At 32.7% G+C, this 22,875-nt stretch overlaps 1 protein-coding gene across 1 annotated transcript in view; it reads left to right on the forward strand.

Moving 5' to 3' along the window:
- Window positions 1-329: 329 nt before the first annotated feature.
- LOC134844810 (probable serine/threonine-protein kinase MARK-A) overlaps window positions 330-22,875 on the forward strand; it is a gene marked incomplete in the record, with an annotated part of 54,930 nt that continues 32,384 nt past the window's right edge. The window contains 2 exon segments of the mRNA XM_063861625.1: window positions 330-358; window positions 19,647-19,782. Of these exon segments, the coding sequence (XP_063717695.1) occupies window positions 330-358; window positions 19,647-19,782 (165 nt within the window).

Consider the following 22,875-nt stretch of genomic DNA (forward strand, 5'->3'; position numbering starts at 1 on the left):
TTCACTTCAGGAAGATGATCCTCACTCGTTCCTCCGGCATCCTCATCTTCAGTCTCACTTTGTGCGACCTCTTGTTCGTCTCTCTCGCATTGCTCACTGTTTAAGTTTGCCTAGAATTTTATTAGTTCGCTTGTGGTTAACGGTCAAACCAGAATCAGACCTAGGATTTTCTCGAGAGGAGTGGAGCTCCTAAAAAAATGACTTCCTTTTCAGGTCGACCAAATTGATTTTCCATTTTTAAAAACACTAAAAACACCCTATTTTGCCAAACAAAATAGCACCGCGTGCTAAGTTTGGTGAAAGAAGGGTAAGAATGCTCTGACTGGTCTATGACTGAAAAATCAAGACGCCCCCTCAGGTATTTGGCCTCCTGGCAACCCAAAGGGTCCCCATTTGGTACTATTTAAATACATCCATTTCTGGCTGACCGATCATAACCTTTTTCTGAAGGCGTATTTGGCGCCAATAGACACTATAACTGAGGGGAGCGCACGCCAAAAAACGCATTTGGCGCCAATTGAGGGGGAGCGCACGTATTTGTACGCGGAATCCACGGAACTTTTGTAAGTGGAATCCACTTACACTTTGGAACATGTTTAAAAATTTCTCTGGAATCCAGGAACATACAGACACAAAATTGTGCGCCTAACCAGCCCGCACCCAGTTTCAAGCGTTAATAATCGATTATATTACAATTTTAGTACTAGTCTCACTAAAATTGGGAAACAATCAATTTTAATCAATTAATAATCGATTATAATCTCTCTTTTTAAATTCAAATTTTAATTAAATTTAATCCATTATAATCGATTATAATCGATTATTTATTCGTCTATTTTTCGATACAGTTATAATCGATTATAATTGATTATAATCCATTATTTTTATTCAAATTTCTGTTTTATTAGTTTGCACAAAAAGCCATTATAATTGATTATAATTGATTATAATCCCTTTTGTTTGTCCATTTTTGTCTTCGAAGTTGCATCTAAATTGCTTATAAATTATGCTTTTTGTGTACGTTGGTTCCTATGAAAAATAAGAAAAATGTTTTTAAAGTTTTCCAATTAATTCAAATTTATACGTTTTTTTTTTCATTTCTTCCCCATTAGAGTTGTTTTGTGATGCATATTTTAAGCTTTTTTTAAACACCAAAACATCAGCAAATTGATTTAGTTTCATGATTGATTCAGAAAATTTATTTTTCATCTACCGCGAGAGCCTTTCCACTCATATGAAAAGATCTCTATGAAATTTTTGTTTCGCGGTATAACTTTGTGTTCAGATGAACCAAAGTGTTCAAGAGATCTCTCTTTTAGAGATTTTTTATTGACACAAAAAAACAACCCATAAGATATATTTCGAATATAAGAAAATTTCGGCAAAATAAGAGATTACAATCGATTATAATCGATTATAATTGATTTTAAGGGTTTTTAGTAAAAACTATAATCAATTATAATCAATTATAATCGATTATAAGAGATAAAAATCTCTTGGAAAATATCATGATTATAATCAATTATAAATCCCTTAAAGACCTAATTTTGGTAATTATAATCGATTATAATTGTCAAAAAATCATCATAATAATCCGTTATAATCGATTATTTACGCCTAAACTTGGATGCGGGAGTGCACAGTTTGGCCTCGTAATGATGCGATTTGAATCTCCGAGGAATCAAATTACCGAGGATTAGAGACGTCCCTCAACCTAAAACCACCCCTGGATCTGACCCAAGCACGATTGCATTTTAGTACTATGAAAATCAATGGCTGATTACAATTCACTTAATATGGTCTATTTATTAATGAGACAAACAACAAAAAGGGGACAACACGAGTGATTTCGATCAGATAATTTAATTTTCAAAAACGTTTCTAATTGGCGAGAATAATCAAACTGTATTTCATGTTAAGCTTCCCCATTTCAAAACAGATCATTTATTTTCAAACTTCTTTTAATATATCGAAAATGTTTTGATCAATTTGAAACTGAAGTCGATAGTTGCTTGAGGTTAGTTTGAAATATTTTGAAAATCAATGGCTGATTACAATTCACTTAATATGGTCTATTTATTAATGAGACAAACAACAAAAAGGGGACGACACGAGTGATTTCGATCAGATAATTTAATTTTCAAAAACGTTTCTAATTGGCGAGAATAATCAAACTGTATTTCATGTTAAGCTTCCCCATTTCAAAACAGATCATTTATTTTCAAACTTCTTTTAATATATCGAAAATGTTTTGATCAATTTGAAACTGAAGTCGATAGTTGCTTGAGGTCAGTTTGAAATATTTTGTATTTGGATATCAAACATTTTGCCGCAAGATAGACCATTATGCAGGTTTTTTTCTTCGCATTAAAACTTGAGTACAATTTGAACCTATCAAAGAGGTGTAAGTCAGAAAAGAGAAATGATTAAGAACAATTCTAATATATTTTAAAGAAAAAAAATTAGAGACGCCTTCAGTCCTTTTTATGTAGTATTTTTTATCTTGCCTTGTTCCCATTATTCCAATGAGGTCAAAAAGTAACAAAGCATGTACCTTCTCACAAAAAAGCATGCAAATTCAAAACAAGTCTTATCATCTTTTTTAAAGTAAATAACTCAAAAGCCTAATTTTCTTCGAGATATTTTTGTGGAGCAGGTAGATGATTTAATCAATTGAATTCAAAACTCTATGAACCTTTTTCGTTTTGCAAAAAATCTGCAAGCGAAAAATGAACCAAATCTTTCAGCCAAAATTAGGTGGCAAACAGTAAGATATAATTATTTTCGAATAGCATGCAAAAATTACAGTTGTTCATGATACAGTTTTCAGTTAAGCACAATTGACAATGATTTGACTACACAGTTGTCATTAATTCTGTTGAAACTTGTTTTCTTTTATTTCTAAATTTTTAGTTTTTTCTACAACCCGCAACTACTTCCAACTGTTTTTGTTTTTGCATATTGATGACTAACGACCAAATTCGTTTAAAAAATCTGTAGCTTGATATTTTAAGAGCCGTTTGACAAAAAGAAAATATAAATGAACAAGTATAGCTTGTTGCGATCCAAGTAGAACTTACTCTTGCATACAGAAGACTTCAAAAAAAATTTATGCCAATCGGCCATGCCTAAGTTTTCGGTTATTTTTTCTAGAATCGACGAATGCAAAAATGTAACAAAAGCTACAGAGAACGCTAAACTATAGCATCACTCCAAATTTTGGGAGCACTCCAAGAACACTATAAAGACTTCATTTTGACCTTGTTTTTGAGTTGTACATTTTTGGATATTGGTAATTTTTGACTACTATTCTGAAATCAATGATAGATCTTTTGGGAAAATCCATGCCGAAGCAGTTCAAAAGGCGAATATACATTTCTTCTTTCTTGTCTGGAAGCAATGCATTCCTCGACTGATGCGTGGATGGTGTGTTTCTGAAAGAACACACTAGGGGCCGTATAAAAGGTGCCAATGCAGAACCAATCATCAGAACCAATAAAAGAGTAATGAAAACCATTTTTAGCTTGGTATCATTAGGTCCAGAGTAAAAATGAAGGAAACGCTCGCCACTGCGCGTCATTTTTAGCAACTCTTGCAGTTCAAAATCAGTTAAGGATTGGGGTTCCTGCATTCTGGACTGTTTTTCCTGTTTAACTCTGTTAATTGTCGTCTGGTTGGCCGAATAGCTCGGGATTACTGCAGCATTCTCTCTGTTGATGTCTCTTTGGACGGAAAAAATTGTTTGACTTGGTGGCTCATCTGCAACAATTGCTCTTGTTTTGAGAGCTTTCCTGAGTTTTTGTTTTTCATTATCGGCTGGATCGGGAAAAGGACTGTGATCATTTATGATAGTGACGTTATCTTGGAAAGTGCGCACACGGCCAATGCATTAAGATAAAACACGTCGCTAAGAAATTCAGGAGTCTGATAGAGTTCGATGTTTGAAGTCTGCGTATGCATCATAAACTAGCATTTCGTTGTCTTTATTTGTCATAAGAATTTCCATTGTCAACGCGAGCTCGAGAGCAATAACAATAAAATTATGATCTCTCGTGTCTACGTTTTGCAACATTATCAATCAAGCGATAATTGTGTAGGTATGTGAAAATGATTTGAGTCCTGTGTTAATTTTGTTTCTAATATGCTGCGCAAAGTAATTTCTGGCCTAATTGCTCAGTTGCGTGGCCTTATCGATTTAATCTTTCCTATTGAAAGCTTATCAAAAAAATCCGGTCAATAACTAGTGTGGCAATAGCCCGGACATTTTTGGGACAGTTTTGTCTGGGAACCAAATGTCTTGGACACTTTTTGCATTTTGGACTGTTTTCGCCGGGACATAAAAGTCTGGGACACAAATTTCTGGGGGGCCTTTTGTTTGATGAAAAGATTGAATCCCTGAGGGGAGAGGGAAGCGACAATTTCTAAGACGGATCAATTCTCGGCTTACGCGTTCATAGCGCAAGAAAACTGCTTGTCAATTGTCCCAAGTTGGCCAAAACAGCAATCTTTAACCCCAATAAGTTTACGAAAAAAAAATCACAGTTAAATTATCTTTTCACTTTGAGCTCCAGACAAAAAAAAATTTCGGATGATATAAAAATATTTTGTCAAAAATGGTTAGTTAAAGAGCCAAAATTTGTCTAGAGAAAAAAACTACTCCGATGTCAAACTTCCCGTCATTTTCTTCGAAAATAGTCGGAATAATTTATCCTTAAGTTTCAAATTTTGTCAAGTTTTCGTAGAAGTTTAACTTCATTGCGCTAATTATTTTGGCTGTTGAAGTTTCGGAACTATTTTAAACAAGGTCATGTCAAAATTTCAACCGCTGAATTTAGTTCAAATAGCGAAGTTTCACTTCCTGGAAAGTTCGACATTTTTTGATCCACAGGGAAAACGTAACCTAAAAATGATCTGCGAAAAATCTGATCCATGGTCTGCAAAAAATATAATCTGAAAATGTTTTTAATAAATTTCAATTTTTTTATCTCATTCGATTTCATAAGGCATCACCATTGCTTGTATAAGAGCAAATTTTAAATGCTCCAACTGCATTTTATTTTTTTAGATACAGTTTTCAAAAGAATTATGATGTAAAAGTTTTTCATTTTGAAACATTAAAGCTTAGAGCATCAATATTTTAAAATACGTATCAATAAATTCTGCCAAAACTACAAAATTATTTATGAAAAGCACGGTAACCAATTTTTTTATCATATGTCATACAGACTAACAGAGCAGAAAAAAGAGACTTTTTGAGTAAGAACAGTGCCCCAGTGTTTTGTGAAATGCCCCTTGCATCCACTCAAACACATTTCAATGGCAAACACCTTTCTAGGAATGGTGTCATAAAGCTTCAAATATCACCCTTAGCTTACGGATTTTGCTGTTAATTTTTTTTCACCAAGTATCGACCGACCTTCATAAATAGTCAAAATGACTGACCGTAAATAGTCAATTCCAGATGGCCGCCTAACGAATATCGTCTTCTGGGGTTTAATTCGAGCCTACTTTGACGCCAAGGAATTCACGGCGTTGCAAGGAATTCGACCAAGCTCAAATTCTTGTAAACATAAAACCCATGCTTGTTCCCTTTTTAAATATTTTTGGCCTTATTTAAGTGTTTTGATCCAGTAGCCACCACTATATTTCATGCTCATGTAATTTGTTACCAAAATTTTTGTTTTAACAGCAATGATGATTTGGGAATTAATATGAAACATTAGGAAGGATTGCAAAATATGTTTTGTAAAATGTGAAAAGAAACTTGGAATGCTAAATCTCAGAGAATATTATATTACCACAAAGATTTTATTGAGATATTAACCCCAAAGAGGGTTGTGGCCCAAAATTGCAATCAGAAAAAAGCTAGCATTGCACAAAGTAATTTTTTTTTCAGAAACAGTTGTTCCGACCTCTGAAAGTTGAAAGAACCTTGTCTTCGGGTTTATTTGTGTTTTTCTACTGTTTTGCTCGCAAAGTCAGTCATCACAAGTAGTCATCAAAATGGGTCGATTGATATATCATATTGAGGCGCTTTCAATTTTTTCAAAAAAAATTCTGTGTCGGAAAAAAACCGGTGTGATTTTTTTGACATTTCAGCCTGATTTTGATCGAGTACAGCGATAGGTCTTATAAGAATCCGAGAAACTATTTTTCATAAGGTGTGAATTACAGCTTTTTGGATCTTCATTTTAAAAAAATTTTTTTCGGTATTCATTTCTTGTTTTTATTCGTTATTTCTATAATTATGTGACAAAAACGCAAAATGAGCTCACTAATTAGGCGACCGAAAATAACTTTTAATTCAAATAAGGGTTGTACGTAGGACAGACAGACTTGAGTTCACAAACAAAAAGGGTCGATTCCCAGAATTTCGTATTAAGTATACCTTTTTATCTTTTTTGCGTGCAAGTTTGTAGTTATCAGGAGTGATAAATAGTATATTTAGCTCATCTAATTAGGCTATTAGGGTCACTTCGCCACATATAGAGTTGTGAAAAGAGATCATTTTTAAATGAGGCGGTGATTTGATAATCGAAAATTCGTTTATTGACTTAAGATCTTAATCAAGAACTGTTTTCACTATTTTTCCGCTTGCATCAAATAAATTTAAGAGCCCTGCAATACAAGCTGCTTCAGTTATATTTTAGTTTTTCACGCCGATTGGTATCAAAAATCAGATCATTAGGCCGGTGGTGAGGATGGTGTTTGGGTGGTGAGTGGGTTTAGCATCCTGAAGGGGACAAGAGTGTTGGTAAGTCACTGGTTTAAACTCTAGAAAATCGGATTGGGGTTCGAATTACGTCAATTGTGAAGTATTTGCGTCTTTATCTGTTTTTGTACTTTTAATTGCATCTTCATTCAGACATTAAGCGCAGGAAATTTAGAACAAAAACATAAAGTACATCCGATTCCTGAAAATTGATTCTTAATATGTAGATTAATTAAAGGGCTCTGCGTCATAAAAAGAGACATCAACAAAATATAATTAATATGTGAGAAACTGCCAAATTACAGGGTGCTTTTTTAATTAGTTTCTCTGTATTTGCTGTATTTTGTAATAAATTAGAATTTGAAGTCCCCTTTTTTTCGTTTCAGTTGGGCGCAGAACGTCAATTTGCACATCGATGACCTCCTGCTTTTTTGAAATGTGTCAGCATAAAATTTTCTCAAATTTTCAATTATCTCTTCACAAAATATTAACTTCAGTACTTATGTGAGAAAAAAAGATTGTAATTTTTTAACTTGGTCGTTTTTTGATTTAGAGTCAAGACAAACTTGGAGGCAGTTATAGAGGGAAAAAAAACAAAAAAAAAACGACCCGATCTTTTTCTAACAGAACCTAGCGTAGAGAATCGATAAAGCAATTACCCAGATGCCAGCGGTCTGATAATCCACATTTGGGCGCTAATTCGAGCAATTTCAGAAATATTGATGTAAAATGCTATAATGCCTTTAAATTTAGGGAAGCTTAGAGTATCCAGAAAGCCTAGAACTCAAAACATATGCATAGAAACAAAAGTAACAGTATCGAGTTAAAATTTATGAGATTTGAGCTAATTTTATTCGAGCAGATCTGTTTAACATTTTGCACGAATCATGCTCTTCTCTACAAATCTATGTTTTATTTCGAACAGGTTATACTTTGATTTTCATCTAAACCGATAAAAAAAACAAATTTTGATTTTTAATATAATTAAAAAGGTTTTGTTGTGTTGAGCTTAAATTTGAAATGATATGTCAGTTGTGATCATTTTTTGTAAGTTGTGGGGGTTTAAAGATTGTCATTTTGTCCAATTTAAGACAATTAACGATTTCGCGCTATTAACGCGTAAGCGGAGATTTAATCCGTATTAGAAATCGTTCCAAATTGGTTGAGGTAAGCTTATTTGCCATAATTGATTTGTAAATAGTAGTGAAATCTATCACTTAGTTTTTGATATGGCGTGTGAGGAGATGATTTTTACAAAGTTCTCACATATAATTTTTTTCTTCATTTTATTATATTACCATTAGTTTTTTCATTATTACTGATCCATAGACCTTAAAAGGCAGTCGGAACATTCAGGGCTTCTTCCTGATACTTGCATTCTTGCTCCATTTTAAGAACAAAATGGACGAAGTTATGGAAATATTTTAATCATTTGATAATAACAGCTTCTGTTTAATGAAGGTTATACTAATCAGCAAAGAAACAATTTAAGTTTAAAGATTTGGTGTTTCACATGATAAGCTCAAACATATGAATTAAAAATAGTGGGATTCTAGTTTGAGCAGCAGAATAACGATATTGATATTAAAATGTACAGCTTTTCAGCTTCTTTTAAAGCAAGTTTTGATATTAACGGAATGTTGGTAAGAAAAATCAAAGTATGAACAAACAAGAATTTCGAGTAATTTCAATTTTTTATGAGAAATGGTGTTGACCAACCGTCCTCAGAATCATTCAAACAGATGCATTGTTGCATGCATTTAAAAAAACGCAAAAAGTAAGCTGCTTGTTACAAATTTCCTAGGACCAAGAGTCCTTCTATGAAAAATGGAAATTTGTAGAAAAAAAACGTTATATTTGGTTAATATAAAATATAATCTGAAAGCACTTCTAAAGTCGAGTAGATATCTTATCTTGAAATATTTGGCGTATTAAGTGTTCTATTGCTTTGCTTTCACCATTTTTTAAAATATGAGTTACTGAAGATAGCTCACCAGGCATCAAAAGGTTCTGCTAACAGCTGAATTTCCTTAGAAGAAATGGCGGAGTTATTTCTATATATATAACTTTATGTATCTAGAACATTTGGTAAGTGCTTCATGCTTAATAAACGAGCGTTAATCACTTCAATATTTTGACTTTCAACACTTTTACTTCAGCTTTTTTTTCTAAGTTGTTCAAAGCCCATGAACGTAACATCCACCTATGTTAGATTAGTTGCCTTTCAATCTAAATTAATGCGTAACTTTCAGGTATATAAGTTATATCAAAAAACTTTCCCCTTTTTCCGGCTGAACTTTTGCCAGCAATTTTCTGCTGACAATATCAAAACTACCCCAAATAAATTATTTTTTGTTTCTTTTATTATAAATTATTACTATAAACCTCACAAAAACCTATTTAATATTTAATTTACGCAGTCTTAAAGAAAGAAGTTAAAAGCTCCAAATCGATCTGGTTTCTAAAATTTTTCAGTTAAAGACCATTTTTAGTCTGGAAAAACTATTGGCTTTTAAGGAATTAACACTAATACAAATGATAGGTTTCAGAGAAAAATTACAAAACGCAGGCTTAAAATTGGTTAAAAATTGGATCGAAAAAGAAAACCATCTATTTACTTTAATGGAAAACTTTAAAAAAAACTTATGCTTTTGGTTAGTTTCTCCTACTGACTTATGCAATATAGAAAATGTCATGCCTTTTGTAATTGATATTTCAGTTTTTACAGAAAAGACTGTTGCTTGATTAGGAGAACGCCCTGAATATTCCGACTACACATTAAAGTCAACTGAGAAATTTTTGATTACAGAGTATTAAAATTAATCAAAAAGAGTGAAAAAAAGTTTTTGGCTTCACTTTGTCACGCCAAGCGCTATTTTAGGTCCAGAGAAAAACTTTTGCAGTCTCGTCAAAACGTTTTGCATCAATTAAAATTAAATAGCAAGACCAATTGATCTGTCCAAATTTAATTGGAACGAACTAATCTGATGCTTATGTTTGTTATAAAATGCAATTTTTTTGCATGTTTTTATCCCAAATTGACCAAATTAGCCGTTTTCAACCCTTCATATTTACATATAATGATTAAAAATGAGCTGCGGCTCAATATCTTTCAACTGGCACTAGAAACTTTTGTCAAACATTTAGAAAACCGAAAATTGACTGAACAAAAAAACTACTACAGCGGCAAAAACTGTATCACGTTTTTCTAAAATTGGAAAAGAGTGTTATCGAAAAATTTCAACCAAAACCTTCGACTGGAAGAAATGCGTACTTTCAGCATATGTTAATATATCGCAATTTGCTTTTTGTTTGGTTGTTTCGCAGTTTAGCCGTCAAGTTGCCTGCCACTTGTAAAAATCACTGAATTTTTCTGACGAGAGTTTCAAACCACTTGCCTGTCTTTCAGTTAAAAATTAGTTTAAAAAATGTGATTTTTAATTTTAATCTCATAACTTTTTTTGTCAAATATGACTACAGCTTCTACAATTTTTAGATCCTGTTATTTACAAGTGTTTAATCATTGAAAAATCTATCTAAGCACAAGCTTACCAATTTTATCGCTTCGGCTCTGTTTTTTTTGCACAGAATTAAATTTGAAATTTGAGACAACAAAAAAACCAAGAGCATATTGATGACATTTGAAACAATCAAAGCGATCCTTTGAAACCAATATGAAAAGATGAATTATGGATTTTTCATAATTCCTGCTAAAATAATAATGTGTTGGCCTCCTGTCAAAATTTTGTAATATAACGTAAAGATTGGCATTTTCATTAGTTTTCTCGCGCTTTTATATTAAACTGAAAAAAGGATCACTGATATTTTTTTATGTTCTACACGATAATTTTTGGTATAATTTGTAAAATGATTAGCTTGAGCTTAGCTTAAATTATATGTTTGAAAAATCCTATTAATTAAAAAACAAGAGCCTATATTTTTTTTTAAATAAGAGATGAAAAGGTTGGATAAATTGTAAAAAATATATGATATTTCCACTGGTGATATATTTCTCAACACATGGAAGAGTAACTACCTCGGCCTCTTCTGAAATTTACTCGGCTATACAGAATAAATATAGATATATAAGCATTGGTTATTTTCTGCTCTGAACCTAATTTTGTCAAGATCTGCATGTTTTAAAATATTTATATCAAAAGCTGCAAAATGAATCAAAGGATGACCAAATGCTCTCAATGTCAAAAAAAAACGAAAAGCATTGATTGAAAAGCTTGGAAAAACTTTCGTTTAAAAACATTTAAAGAAGATATAAAATGGTCGGGCCGATTGATTCCGACTGCAGATATCATCCGATTGCAGATTAGGTTTTCGGTCAAAGTATCCTCCAATGGTCCACCATCGGGTGCCTTATAACAGCTTTTGCCTTGGCAGTAGAAAGTTTGCAACATGTATCAGCCTCCGGTTATGTTCATTAGGACTTCCATATTGATCGACTAGAAAAACTAACTAAAAATTTTATTATTAGGGTCAAAATCAACTAGTAGGGGTTTAGGAAATCAGACGACAAACAAATTAGACAATCGGAAAATAATAGAACTTAGGTAAATTGCGTGAAAATGCTTACAGACTTGAATTATTAACTTTTGATTGAGTTAACTCTGGTTATTCAACCAAACACAAGTCAGTTTCATAGTGCATCACAGTTTGTATCCCGTACCGTACAAAACTTCAAATCCGAGTATCTTAAAACCTTGCATATTTCAGATCTTGTGCAGACATGATGCATGTTTCGTTTGGACATGGACATGTCTGAATCAGGACTGAGGCAGGTATGGATTCTATCACAAATGCAGATCTGCTCAAGGCCTGATTCAGACATGGAAGATACATGGGTCAGATCTGGTGCAGATCTGCTCAGATCTGGTTCAGATCTGAGGAGATCTGACCCATATATGTTCCAGGTCTGAATCAGGACTTGAGCAGGTCTGCTTTGTGAATCCATACCTGCTTCAGTCCTGATTCAGACATGAACATGTCCAAACGAAACATTCACCATGTCTGGACCAGATCTGGAATAGGCAAGGTTTTGAGATGCTCAGATCTGGTTTCCAAGTTTTGTTGGATAGATTTCCACTCACTAAAATCCATCTGAATAGCATTTAAATCCTTCTGAATCTCACTTGAATCCTTTTTAAAAGACCCATGAGCGGATCGATTCAAGGGTCTAAAAACAGTTTAAATCAATTTGTTTTGCTAACAAGGCGAAAAAACAGGCTGTTTAAAAGACTTATTGAAATGTTTTATTTTCAATATTTTAAATAAAAACACGTGCCAGATGTTGAAGATATCAAAAAAACGATCCACATAAATCAGATGTATGTTGCAGTTCAGGACATATGCAATCTCACAACAAATGAATTAACCCTGAGCATATCTGTATTTTCTTATATCTGTAACATTAAATTTTTGTTTCTTCCAGGCCTGAACATGTCTGATGCAGTTCAGGACAGATATGCAATCTCACAACAAATGGTTTAACCCTGGGCATATCTGTATTTTTATTTCATTTCTGTTCGGGATAATCTAAGCATTTTAAAATGTATAAGGTTTTTTTGATTTGATGTTGTATAATTAACTCACAATAATAACTTTGATCATTTGATTGATATTTGAATTTTGTCTGGGACGCAGGAAATATTGGCAACTAAAATGTAGTTTTTTTTTGAAAATACGTTATTCAACCTAAATATTCTAGTCACAATTTCCGAAAACTGTTTAAAAGTCATCAAAACTACATCAAAGCAAAAAAACTACGCTATTTGTCAATGTACATTCCGCAAAACTAAATTTTGGTTGTTTTTCTACTTTGTTGTTATACTTATAGGTCGTGCTTATTATTTCGCGCCGTGCATTAATCTGACCTGAGCTCTTCAACTATTCCACCCAAAATGATAATCATATCATAATAATATAATCAAAAGCCAAGCTTAACTTATGGTTTTGATCAAATTGATCAAATTTTGATTATACTCAATCAAAATGATGAGAAATCCTCAAAAAATGCAATTACTTTCACATTTTCGATTTAGTTTGATGCAAATCATTTAAACCAGGAAAAAAAAATTTAAAAATCGATATCCAAAAGACTATACTTGAATTTACTTCAAAAGATGTAAAAACAGCACCAAATTTATAAATTGTATTCTAAAAGTAGGCGCGGTCTTTGCAATTTAATAATCGCGAGTAGGGGTAGGGCATTCTAGCGCAATCAATGTCTCTTCCTCTATCACCAAGAACTGGATATAAAATAGGGGGATTCTACCCTTTTGATAAGCACTTGGAGCTCAAAAATAATTATAAAGGTCCAACGATCCTTTTGTTGTTATAGTACAGTTGCTTGCACTCTTAATGATTTCGAAGATTGCTTTTTTTGTCATCAAAACAGCGAGTCAAGTCTGCGAATTGATATGCGAAAATCGAATAAACTTGCAGAAGCCCGCGGGCTCCGCTGCTTAAGTCGGATGTAGGTCTTATCTGAGGGCATGTTGGGAGGCGGAAAAGGGGGTTGAATTAATCGAACTACTTAGCGGAGCGAAATATCATGGAGTATTATCTCATTATGGCCTAGTAGGGTAGGGTGTAGTGGAGCGGAGGGTGGGGGTTGGTTGAGGGTTTGAGGGGTATCGAGCCCTGAACTGCCACTTCAATGGTCTGCTGGTGGCATCATTGAATAAGTTGTGTGCATTTGCATATTTCCAGGGCTTTTTCCATTAGGCAAACCAGTGGAACATAAAAGAAAAGCACATCAAAACATAATTTATTCCAATTTCGCGAGTAAACTCAGGCTACTGAAAAGGTAAAAAAAATTGAGCGTAAAAGAAAAGATTACTAAAAATAAACAGAAAAATGTTTTGAAAAAAACAAAGTGAAATTTCAAAACAAAAACAGACAATTACAAAACATTTCTTCGGGCAGCTCATCAATCAAAATTTTCATCAATCAAAATTTCCATTTGAAAAGCCAATTAGGAATATTGGATGATTTTTATTTGAGAATGTTACTTCAATTCATAATTACTACTTTGATATGGGTTTGAAAAGCCAATTAGGAAGGTTTAATGAATATTATTTTAAAAAATTACCGTTTGTTTCGCGGTCAAAAACCGGTCAAAAACCAGGTCAAGGACGGAGGCGTGCAGTATCATTACGTTTTTTTCAGCGATCAATTCCGCATAATTTTCATTATTTTGTTCCGGTTGAGCTCAAATGGTAAAATAATTCCAGATTCGCCCATTTTTGCTTAATAAATGATCTAGAAGTATGCGCTCTTTTCAAAATACTGAAAAAAAAAGATGAATACTGTATCAACCATTCCCGTGAATTAGGTACATTCTGAAAGTGTTAGAAAATAACCTATCTTTTGGTACGAACCTTCGAAACCTTCAAAGTCTTCCTAAGCCCTGGTTTTTCCCGCTTTATTCCGTCTGCGATTTTACTTGATGGCAGGAGGACTTTGTACTAGTCTTGTAATAAAAGCCTGCGGCATTTTAACGGGAACAGAGGAAAGCTAAACCCTTTATGCTAGATTAGGTATTCGCCCTTAAGTTTTCTTTCTCAACTTGACTTGGAGCGTCAAAAAGAGCGTTTTGAAACTCTTTGAACAGTTTTTCCTCAAAGTAGCTTTGTTCGTTTTATTCTTAGCTGCCTTCGGGGTTCGACGCTTCTTCACTATACCATTTAATAGAGGACTGTTTGGCTCAAAAAATGGTCAGCTTGATGCCTTTTCTAAGGATGATCACATTTCCTTAAATGCGTCGGCTAATCCCTCAATTTCAATGGGTACCAATATTCAGGGGCGGATTTAGGGGGGGAGGGTTGGACGCCCCCCCCCCCTCAGGGATTCGACCCCCTGCCGACCCAAAGGGTCCCCCCTATGATACTTTTTCAGAAAAACGAGCAAATTTTGATCTCACAAGAAGCATTTAGGATAGTGCGCATCTCCGCCACTAGCGAACCCCAAGATTTCAAGTTCGACTCAGCTTTTCAACTTTTTTTTTCAGTGCGAAGCCGAAGTATTTATATTCCTCGTTTTTAATGAGAGTCGGAATTACAACTCTGCTCGTAAAAGGGCAAAGATCTGATTGTTTTGACTGCTCATTATCGTCATGTTGAAAAATTATCAATTTGATACAATGTTTCAAAAAAGGAAAAAAATTGAAGAACATCCCCTCACTCAATATTTAAGAAAAAAAGTGGTAATTTTTGCGTCTGGTGAGTATGCAAAGAAGCCAAGATACCTGCTACAATTTGGAAAAATTTTATCCTCCGCTGACGCTCTTATTGGAGAAAAAGTTTCACGCCGAATTATACTTACAAAAGTCAACTAGGGGTTCAAATCCCGATAGTTTTGCAGAAAAAAAAAGCAAACGAATTTTTTCTATGTGCAAGAAATATAATCTGATAGAATAAAAAACGACCAAAAGAGCTTGTTATGAAGGTTTAGAAAAACAAAACCACGCCAGCTAAATCATTTCGTCACTTTCTTTAAAAGTCGGAACAATAAGAGTTTCTGCCAAAGCTTCTGAGTAGAAAAAAAATTACCAAAGTTTTATTTATTTATTGCGCTCTTTTTGAGTCGCAAAGGTCATATAGAAAAGTGTTCAAGCTAGTTTGCCAATTGGACGACAAAAAATTGAAAGTATTTTGGTTAGTGCAGTGGAAATGAAATAATTTGAAAGTTTTCAAAAAAAAAACAATTGGACTGCCGAAAAATTCTGGGGGTTTAAAAGTGGCCAAATTGGCCATGTTTTCAATCATTCATAATGGCTAGCGAGAAATATTTATGCGTGGCGAATTATCCCGCACAACAAATTCGTTCCAAATTGATTTGAGGCTAGCTAATCGGTCGTATTAATTTCGTACGACTCAAAATTTTACACTTTGATACTGTTTAAAAATTATAGGTTTTCATTATTTTTTCCCGAAAAATATTCGATATGAATTGTGGGACTGTCGGAATTTTCAGGGCTACTCTATAGATGTTAAAAGCCTATCAAAAAGGTCAAGTTGTCACCCTGATACAAAAGTTTTGTATATAATGACAAAATTCTGAATTTTGTTTCGCAAATATTTTCAGAATTTTTTCAGAATTTAGTTTTGCATTTATTTATCAGCTATGTATCACAACAATGTTGTCCTGGGATACGCATCATTTCATATTTATAGCAAGGCAACCACACTTTAACAATTTTTCTTCCATGTTATCATTTATTACAATTCTCTGGTTATTGTAATAAATAACCTGATGTTTCTACAAAAGTTTTATCAAGGCGGCGTGGGATTAAACTCTGACTCGAGATGTTTTTTTTCTGGCATTTTTTTATTAACTCAAAAAATTAGATCAAATCAATTTTGAACATATTTAGCTGTTTTGGCAGATTTGTATTGTGAGCCGATCTTTGCTCTCTTTTCAATAAACAAGAATTTTTAATTTAAACAGAACATGAGCCAAAAAAGCCTGTATATTTCGCTTTATATTTTTCCTAGGTTTTTTGATTTCTAATTCAAAATTTAGAACCAAATTTTTGAGTTGATCTACATTTGTTCAAAATTTTTGATGACTTAAAAAGTTATCTGAAAAATTGTGTCTTCCTGGTTTTGTCTATTTTAAAAACGCTCAAAGAGAGACAAACTTGACAGCAAAATAAACAATTTTGAGCCGTAATTTATGTTCCTAGATAAATTTAATAAAGTTTCGATTTAAAAAAAAAGATCTACATTTTTCCAATTTTCAGTGTATATTTTGGTTGTTGCACCAGAAGATTGGTGCTAACTTCAAATCAATTATGATGACACTAATTTTTATGAATTAACTTAGATGTGACCAAAAAAATTGATTTTAGACGTCGATGAAAACTACAAACATGGAGACTTGAATGTACTGTTAACATGTGTGAAATTTTTATGCTGACTAAAATGAACTTTCGTTCGAACTTTAATAAATTCGAATCAATTTTTCACGTGTCGCAATTGTATAATTTATGCATTTCAAAAATGTTTCTATAATATTTGGATTAACTATTTATAAATCATTTGTAATAAATATTTTGATATGGAAAGGGGTTAAAAACTCTTTTTGTATCTGTAAAAGCCTGTTTCAAGCCTTGAGTTTTGTTAGTTTTTTGCTTTTCGTCCAAAAAGCTAGTTTTGCAAAAAGAGTGTATTGTCTAAATACCTTTTATGGGAGACAAAACCTTCCGTTGAACCAGTTAGCATATCTTTATTAACTCGAACTGTAGTTTTCCGAAACACTTTAAGTAGTTTGCTCAAAAAATGTCCCCATCTAGTAAATTTAGCATTGTTCAAGCCCCGTAGAAAAATCACAGATTTAAGTAAGGCTCACCACATTTCAGCAATCGGCTATTATGATTCACTAACAATTAAAATGGTTTTGTGATATTGCGATAACTGAGCCTATATTGCGATAACTGAAATATTATTTTAAATTAAATTATATTAAATCTAATTACAACGTGCTTTTTTTGTTGGTCCAATTTATGCTTATTAGTCAACCCTTGTACAATTGCATATTCAGTAGTTTTATGAAATATAACTATTTTATGACGTTTTCTTCTCGGTCATTCAATGTATGAGGAAATGATAGATAATTGAGCTTTTAAAAAGCTTAGACATTGAGTGTTTAAAAATTGCAACTTTGAACCAATTGAGTGCAAGATTTTTTATTGTATTAACATGTAAGCAGTGATTTAATACAGCTAAAACAGCATTTCATTTAAGATTGAAGCCAACTTATTTTAATTGCAGAAAGTCGGAGCAATTAACAGAAGCAATTAACTTTTTTTGAAGCAGATTTATGCAGAAGCTAATTTTTTTTGACAAAACTGCGCATCAAACTATTTTACATTCATCTATTCAAATTCTTTCAAGCAATAGTCAAACTGTTAAAAATCCTCCTTGAAAATCGCTAATTAGCTTTTAAAACACGTAAAAAGATTTTAATCTGTAATTTTTTTTACATTGCTGATTACCCGAATAAAACGCCCAGAACTTGAAAATAAAACGCGTTTTTTCTTCAGTTCGTTTTGCAAACTTCAAACTGAAAAATTTACTTCAAAAACGGATCTTTTTTGGCTTTTCTAGTCAATCAAAAACTACAGCGAAACTACCAAGTCAAATACTGACCAAAATAAATCAAAGTGAGCCTCATAAGCATTACAAAAAACTTTGAGCAGGCTATTATCTCCAGAAGAGTGTCTAACTTAGATTATTTTTAGTTGATAGATGTTATTTTTACTATATGAACTATAAAACACCATTTAAAAAAAAAAATTTAAGCATTTTGCGAAATTTTGTGGAATTTACATTCTTCATATTTTTTTTTGTGCTGCGTTTGAGACTAACTTTGATTCATTTTTGTCAAAAGCTGGCTTGGTAGTGGCTTTGGCGTAGGTTTTGATTAATTGAAAACACCAAAAATGATTCGTTTTTGGGGTAAAACTTCGGACCCGAATTCAGCTTAGAATTTGGTAAAATTTTAAGCAAGTTTTGTCTTCATCGTTTTTTCCTAAATTCAACCCAATTTGAAAAAAATGCGCTAAAATCTTGTGCGTTTATTTCAAGTTTGTCCGGATAATTTAAATCAGCACTGATTTATGATCTTTAATACTTCCAGAATCAAATTGAAAAAATGTTTGGTAACAAATGAGTTATGTTCTCTTTCAAGCTGGAAAGTCTCTGATAACGTGTTTTATTCTAATATTGCAACAGGAAAGGTGATCGGAATATTGCGTGCTAGTTGCTCATCAAACAGCTCCTTCAAACCAAAATCAGGCGCCATAGAGACCATCTCATGGAGTTCATATACATGTAATAATTGTTCCGACCATCGAAACTGAGGAAGAACTTTGTATTCGGGTGTGTTTTAGTTGTTTTTTTGTTTTTCACGCAAAATCAGCTACCAAAGGTAATCATCGGACAAAGTTGAGCGATATATCATAATAAAGCCTTTTCAGTCGTTTACAGCTTAGAGAAAAACCGGTTTGAATTTTTTTTGATTTTTGGTCTAATTGCAAGTTAATGAGCCGCGCAGGCTTATAATAGCTTATTTAATCTTAATTTAAGCCGTGAAAACTTATTTTTACTCGAATATTGTGGTTTTTGGAGTTTTTTAGCCCAATTTTTGGAATAAAAAAACTTGAAACTTCAAAAAGTTTTCACAAAAATTTTGAAGTTTTGAAAATTTGAAATTTTTTCCCTTTTTTTCGGTTTTCTAGTCATTTTTCAGCAAAAACAGTTTTTCAATTGGCCTATTTTACGATTACTCTCTTATATGCCGAAAAAATTTTTTTCCATCAGATCTTTCTATTACAACATGCAGAATAAAACGACACCAATTTGAAGAAAAAAAAACATTTTTTTGAATTTTTTAAGACTGTGGTCGGAATATTCTGCGCTACTTTCACATTATCTGGTTATCCTTGTTTCAGTCATGATTTGAGCGGCACATAAAAAACAGTAGCTTTCTCAGTGTCAAAAAAAAAATTGCTGTAGTTGCATTGAAGACTACATAGTTTGGTTGTTTAACGTTTTGAAAAGCAAAGCCCAAATCACCCATCAAACTAGTCAACTTACTCTAGTAAAGGGATTAGTTTGCAGCTGATAGGAGCTATATTTTTGAGCCTACGATCAAGCCAAATTGACGGTGGCGGAAAAGTACATTCGAATCACAACCCCCCCCCCCCCCCGCCCCATTCGGATGTGCTCGTTGCTTGAGGGTGAGGCAACACTGCCCAGCCCAGAAAATAACCAACAAAAATTGCATGAAGTTCTTAAGCAGGGGCACAACAGCGGTCCTTGTAAGCAGGGGTTCTCTTGTTGGTCATTTCCCTCGTAGATAAAGAGTAGTAAATTGTCAATTTTGAAATTAAACGTGGAATTTTCCTGTGTTTTATTAGACTGCCCGGCTATGACATCGCCCTGATGCATGTGAACATCTGGACTACTCTAGCAGTGTGTGTCCAGAGACTGGCTGCCATCAAGTGGCCCTTCGAATACTCCCAAATGTTCTCCAGACAGAGGTGTCTAATCATTGTTAGTACATACATACCTTACAATCACATTCACACAATCATCACAACGCAACATAGTTAAGCACCGAAAATGATCAATTGTTGAATTAATTCATTTTTGTGGTTAAAAATGACAGTAAGTAAGCCTGGGAACAGCTGATGTGTGCGGTTCAGCGAGATCTAGCTAAAAATTTTTCTGAAGATATTTTCAAAACTTTTTCGTAAAATAATTGACTTCTTACAATTTAACCTCTACAAATCTACTTGAGAAATCCCATCAGGATTTTCCGAGCTTTAATCTCATACCGCTCGGCTCAAAAATTGATGTTCCTTTCGTTCCTGATCTTTAAAAAGTTAGTTATTTCTCTGAGGAGTTTCAAAAGACTTTTAAAAAAGTTAAATTACAGAAAAATTTACATTAAGTTAAATTACAGAAAAATTTAAACTTAGCTGACAAAAACGTTTAAAAAACTCTTTCGCTTTGTGATATAGTTTATTATATAAAACAAAAACTTTGAAATTCAAAAAGTCTCTGTTTCAAAAACTAGTTCCTTTGTTTTCCAAGTTAGGTTTCTGTAGACATCGAAAACTAAATTTTTGTTTAAATTTGTAATAGTGATAAAAAATAGTTGGCTTTTGAAACCTTGAGTGGTTATTGATCAGTTGAAAGCTAAATCACACAATAAATTAAAATAAAAAATTGAATCAAAAGTTAACTTTCGTAATGGTCTGTCCACAGGTAATACAAAAACAACTCAAACAAGACTGCTTGTATCGTGGCCCAGCCCTGAAAGTTCCGAATGCATTTTTAGGCCTATGGAGCAGTGTTCACCTATAAAAATAATTAACCTTTTTAAAAAAAAATGATTTTTTATAAATTGTTTGAGATTTTTTTATCATTACCCAACACGCCATTTAAAAAACAAAGTGATAAATTTTGCTCCTAAAATGTATCATTTTTGACAAATAGCCTGCTTCAACTAGTTTTGAATGGTTTGGAATGACGGATTAAATCTCCGCTTAATAGCTCAAATGAATCACTCGTTAATTGGTAATCTTTAAGCCCACAAAACTTTACGAAACAGGCAATCGTTAAACCCCCAACTTTACGAAAAAAGATCACAAGTGTTTTTTTTTTAATTTTGAGCTCGAAACAGCAATATTTTTATATTTATTAAAAGTAAATCTTGAAGAAACCAAAAAAAATCTTCAAAAACTGCTACTTAAAAAGCCAACATTTGTCTCGAGAAAAAAAAACAACCCTGAGCACAAAGTTTCCGCCACTTTCTTCAAGAATCGGAGCAAAAAGAAATAAAAATTTGCCGATTTGTTTCTTGGTATGTCAGCCCGATTGCATTAAACTCTTAAAACTGCTTTCAAAAACCAAATTGAGACAGCAGAGCAATTCAGTAACGCTCCAGATTTTATCAGCAACATTTAGAAAACGAATTTTGTACGATAGACCAAACATAAGCAACTATGAACCGCACTCAGTGAAAAGAAAAAATAATCGATTATATTAAAATTAAAATCGTACTTTTATCAAAATTATAATTATTATCAGCGCAAAATTTAGATGTTTGAACGATTTATAATCCTTTATAATGATAACATTTTTCGTGACAATAATAAATTGTAATCAATTATAAAAGATTATAATTTTTCTGTAAATCTCTAATAATCTCATATAACCTTTTACAACCTATTATAATAGATTATAATACTTTTTCTGGTCATTCTTTGACCATGAGAAATCTGGTCATTCTTTGGTTCATCTGAACACAAAAACTCTTACCACGAAACAAAAGCTTCATAGAGATCCCTTCATATTAGTTGAAAGAATCCCGCGGTAGGTGAAATATAACTCTTCTATTTGAATCATCAAACTAAAGCAGTGTGCTGATATTTTAGTGGTCAAAAAAAAATTAAAAAAATTCATATCATGAAACAACTATAATCAAGGAGAAATGTAAAAATCAAAAAAGTTATAAATTTGAACTGATTTGAAAACTGTTAAATTAATTTTCTCATTTTTTAGATTAACCAACGTCTACGAAAAGCATAAAATATAAACAATTCATGTGCAAGGTCGAAAACAAAAGAGATTATAAACAATTATAATCGATTATAATGGTTTTTTCCTGCAAAATGAATGAAATAGAAATTCGGATAAAATAATCGATTATAATCGATTATAATGTATTATAAGTGATTTTATTTGATTTCAAAAAGACAAATTTTAATCAATGAATAATTCTTAATTTTGTGAGACTGTAAGACTTTTTATTAAAATCATAATATAATCGATTATTAACGCTTGAAACTGGATGCGGGGAGCCATCCAAGTTTTGCTTCAATCATACTCTCAAGGGTAACCTTTGGTATGTCTATGCGCTTTCCTGAGAGCTGCAAGTTGTACACATGACTAAATAATGGTGGCACAGAGTTGACTCAAGGGTGCTCTGGAAGTTGCAAATTATACATTCAAAGTTATTTTTTCTGAATATACAACTAAACCATAATTATGGCTCTAATCTGATTTCTTGATACATAGACTTAAAGTACTTTTTGCAGAACTCTGTTACAGAGCTGTGATTTACTTAAAAATTACCGAAACAGTAATATTTTGCTCTGCGTGCGCAAGCAATCAGGGCAAATCATTTTGATAATTTCATAAATTTTGGTTTCCGTTGAAGTATTCAAAGCCATTGAAGACTCCAAAAAGAAAGAAATTTTTTTGATTTACGAGTCACTCAATTTTTAGTTAGCTCAAAATTTACGGGCATAGCATAAAAGACCGAAATGAAGTTTTTACCGCAAAGGTTTTTTTTTTTTTTACTGAATTGTGTGGAAAAGTGTTTGCCTTAAAAGTGAGTTAATGAAATTTTCAAAAAAAAAATGAAAAGAAAATGTTTGAGATGTTATGTAAAGAAGAAAGTGATTTTTTTCTTATGAAGCAAAGTAATAATTAGTCCAAATTGCATGTCTCAATTCAATTTTGAACGATATCTACAACGGATTAAATCTCCGCTTATGCTTTTTCATTGCTCGGAATATATCGCGCCTTAATTGTCTTTTTAAACCTCCGTTACTTTTCGAAAAATATCCACAGATG

The sequence above is a fragment of the Symsagittifera roscoffensis genome, chromosome 4 (genome assembly GCF_963678635.1).
Source record: "Symsagittifera roscoffensis chromosome 4, txSymRosc1.1, whole genome shotgun sequence".
Classification (NCBI taxonomy): Eukaryota; Metazoa; Xenacoelomorpha; order Acoela; family Convolutidae; genus Symsagittifera; species Symsagittifera roscoffensis.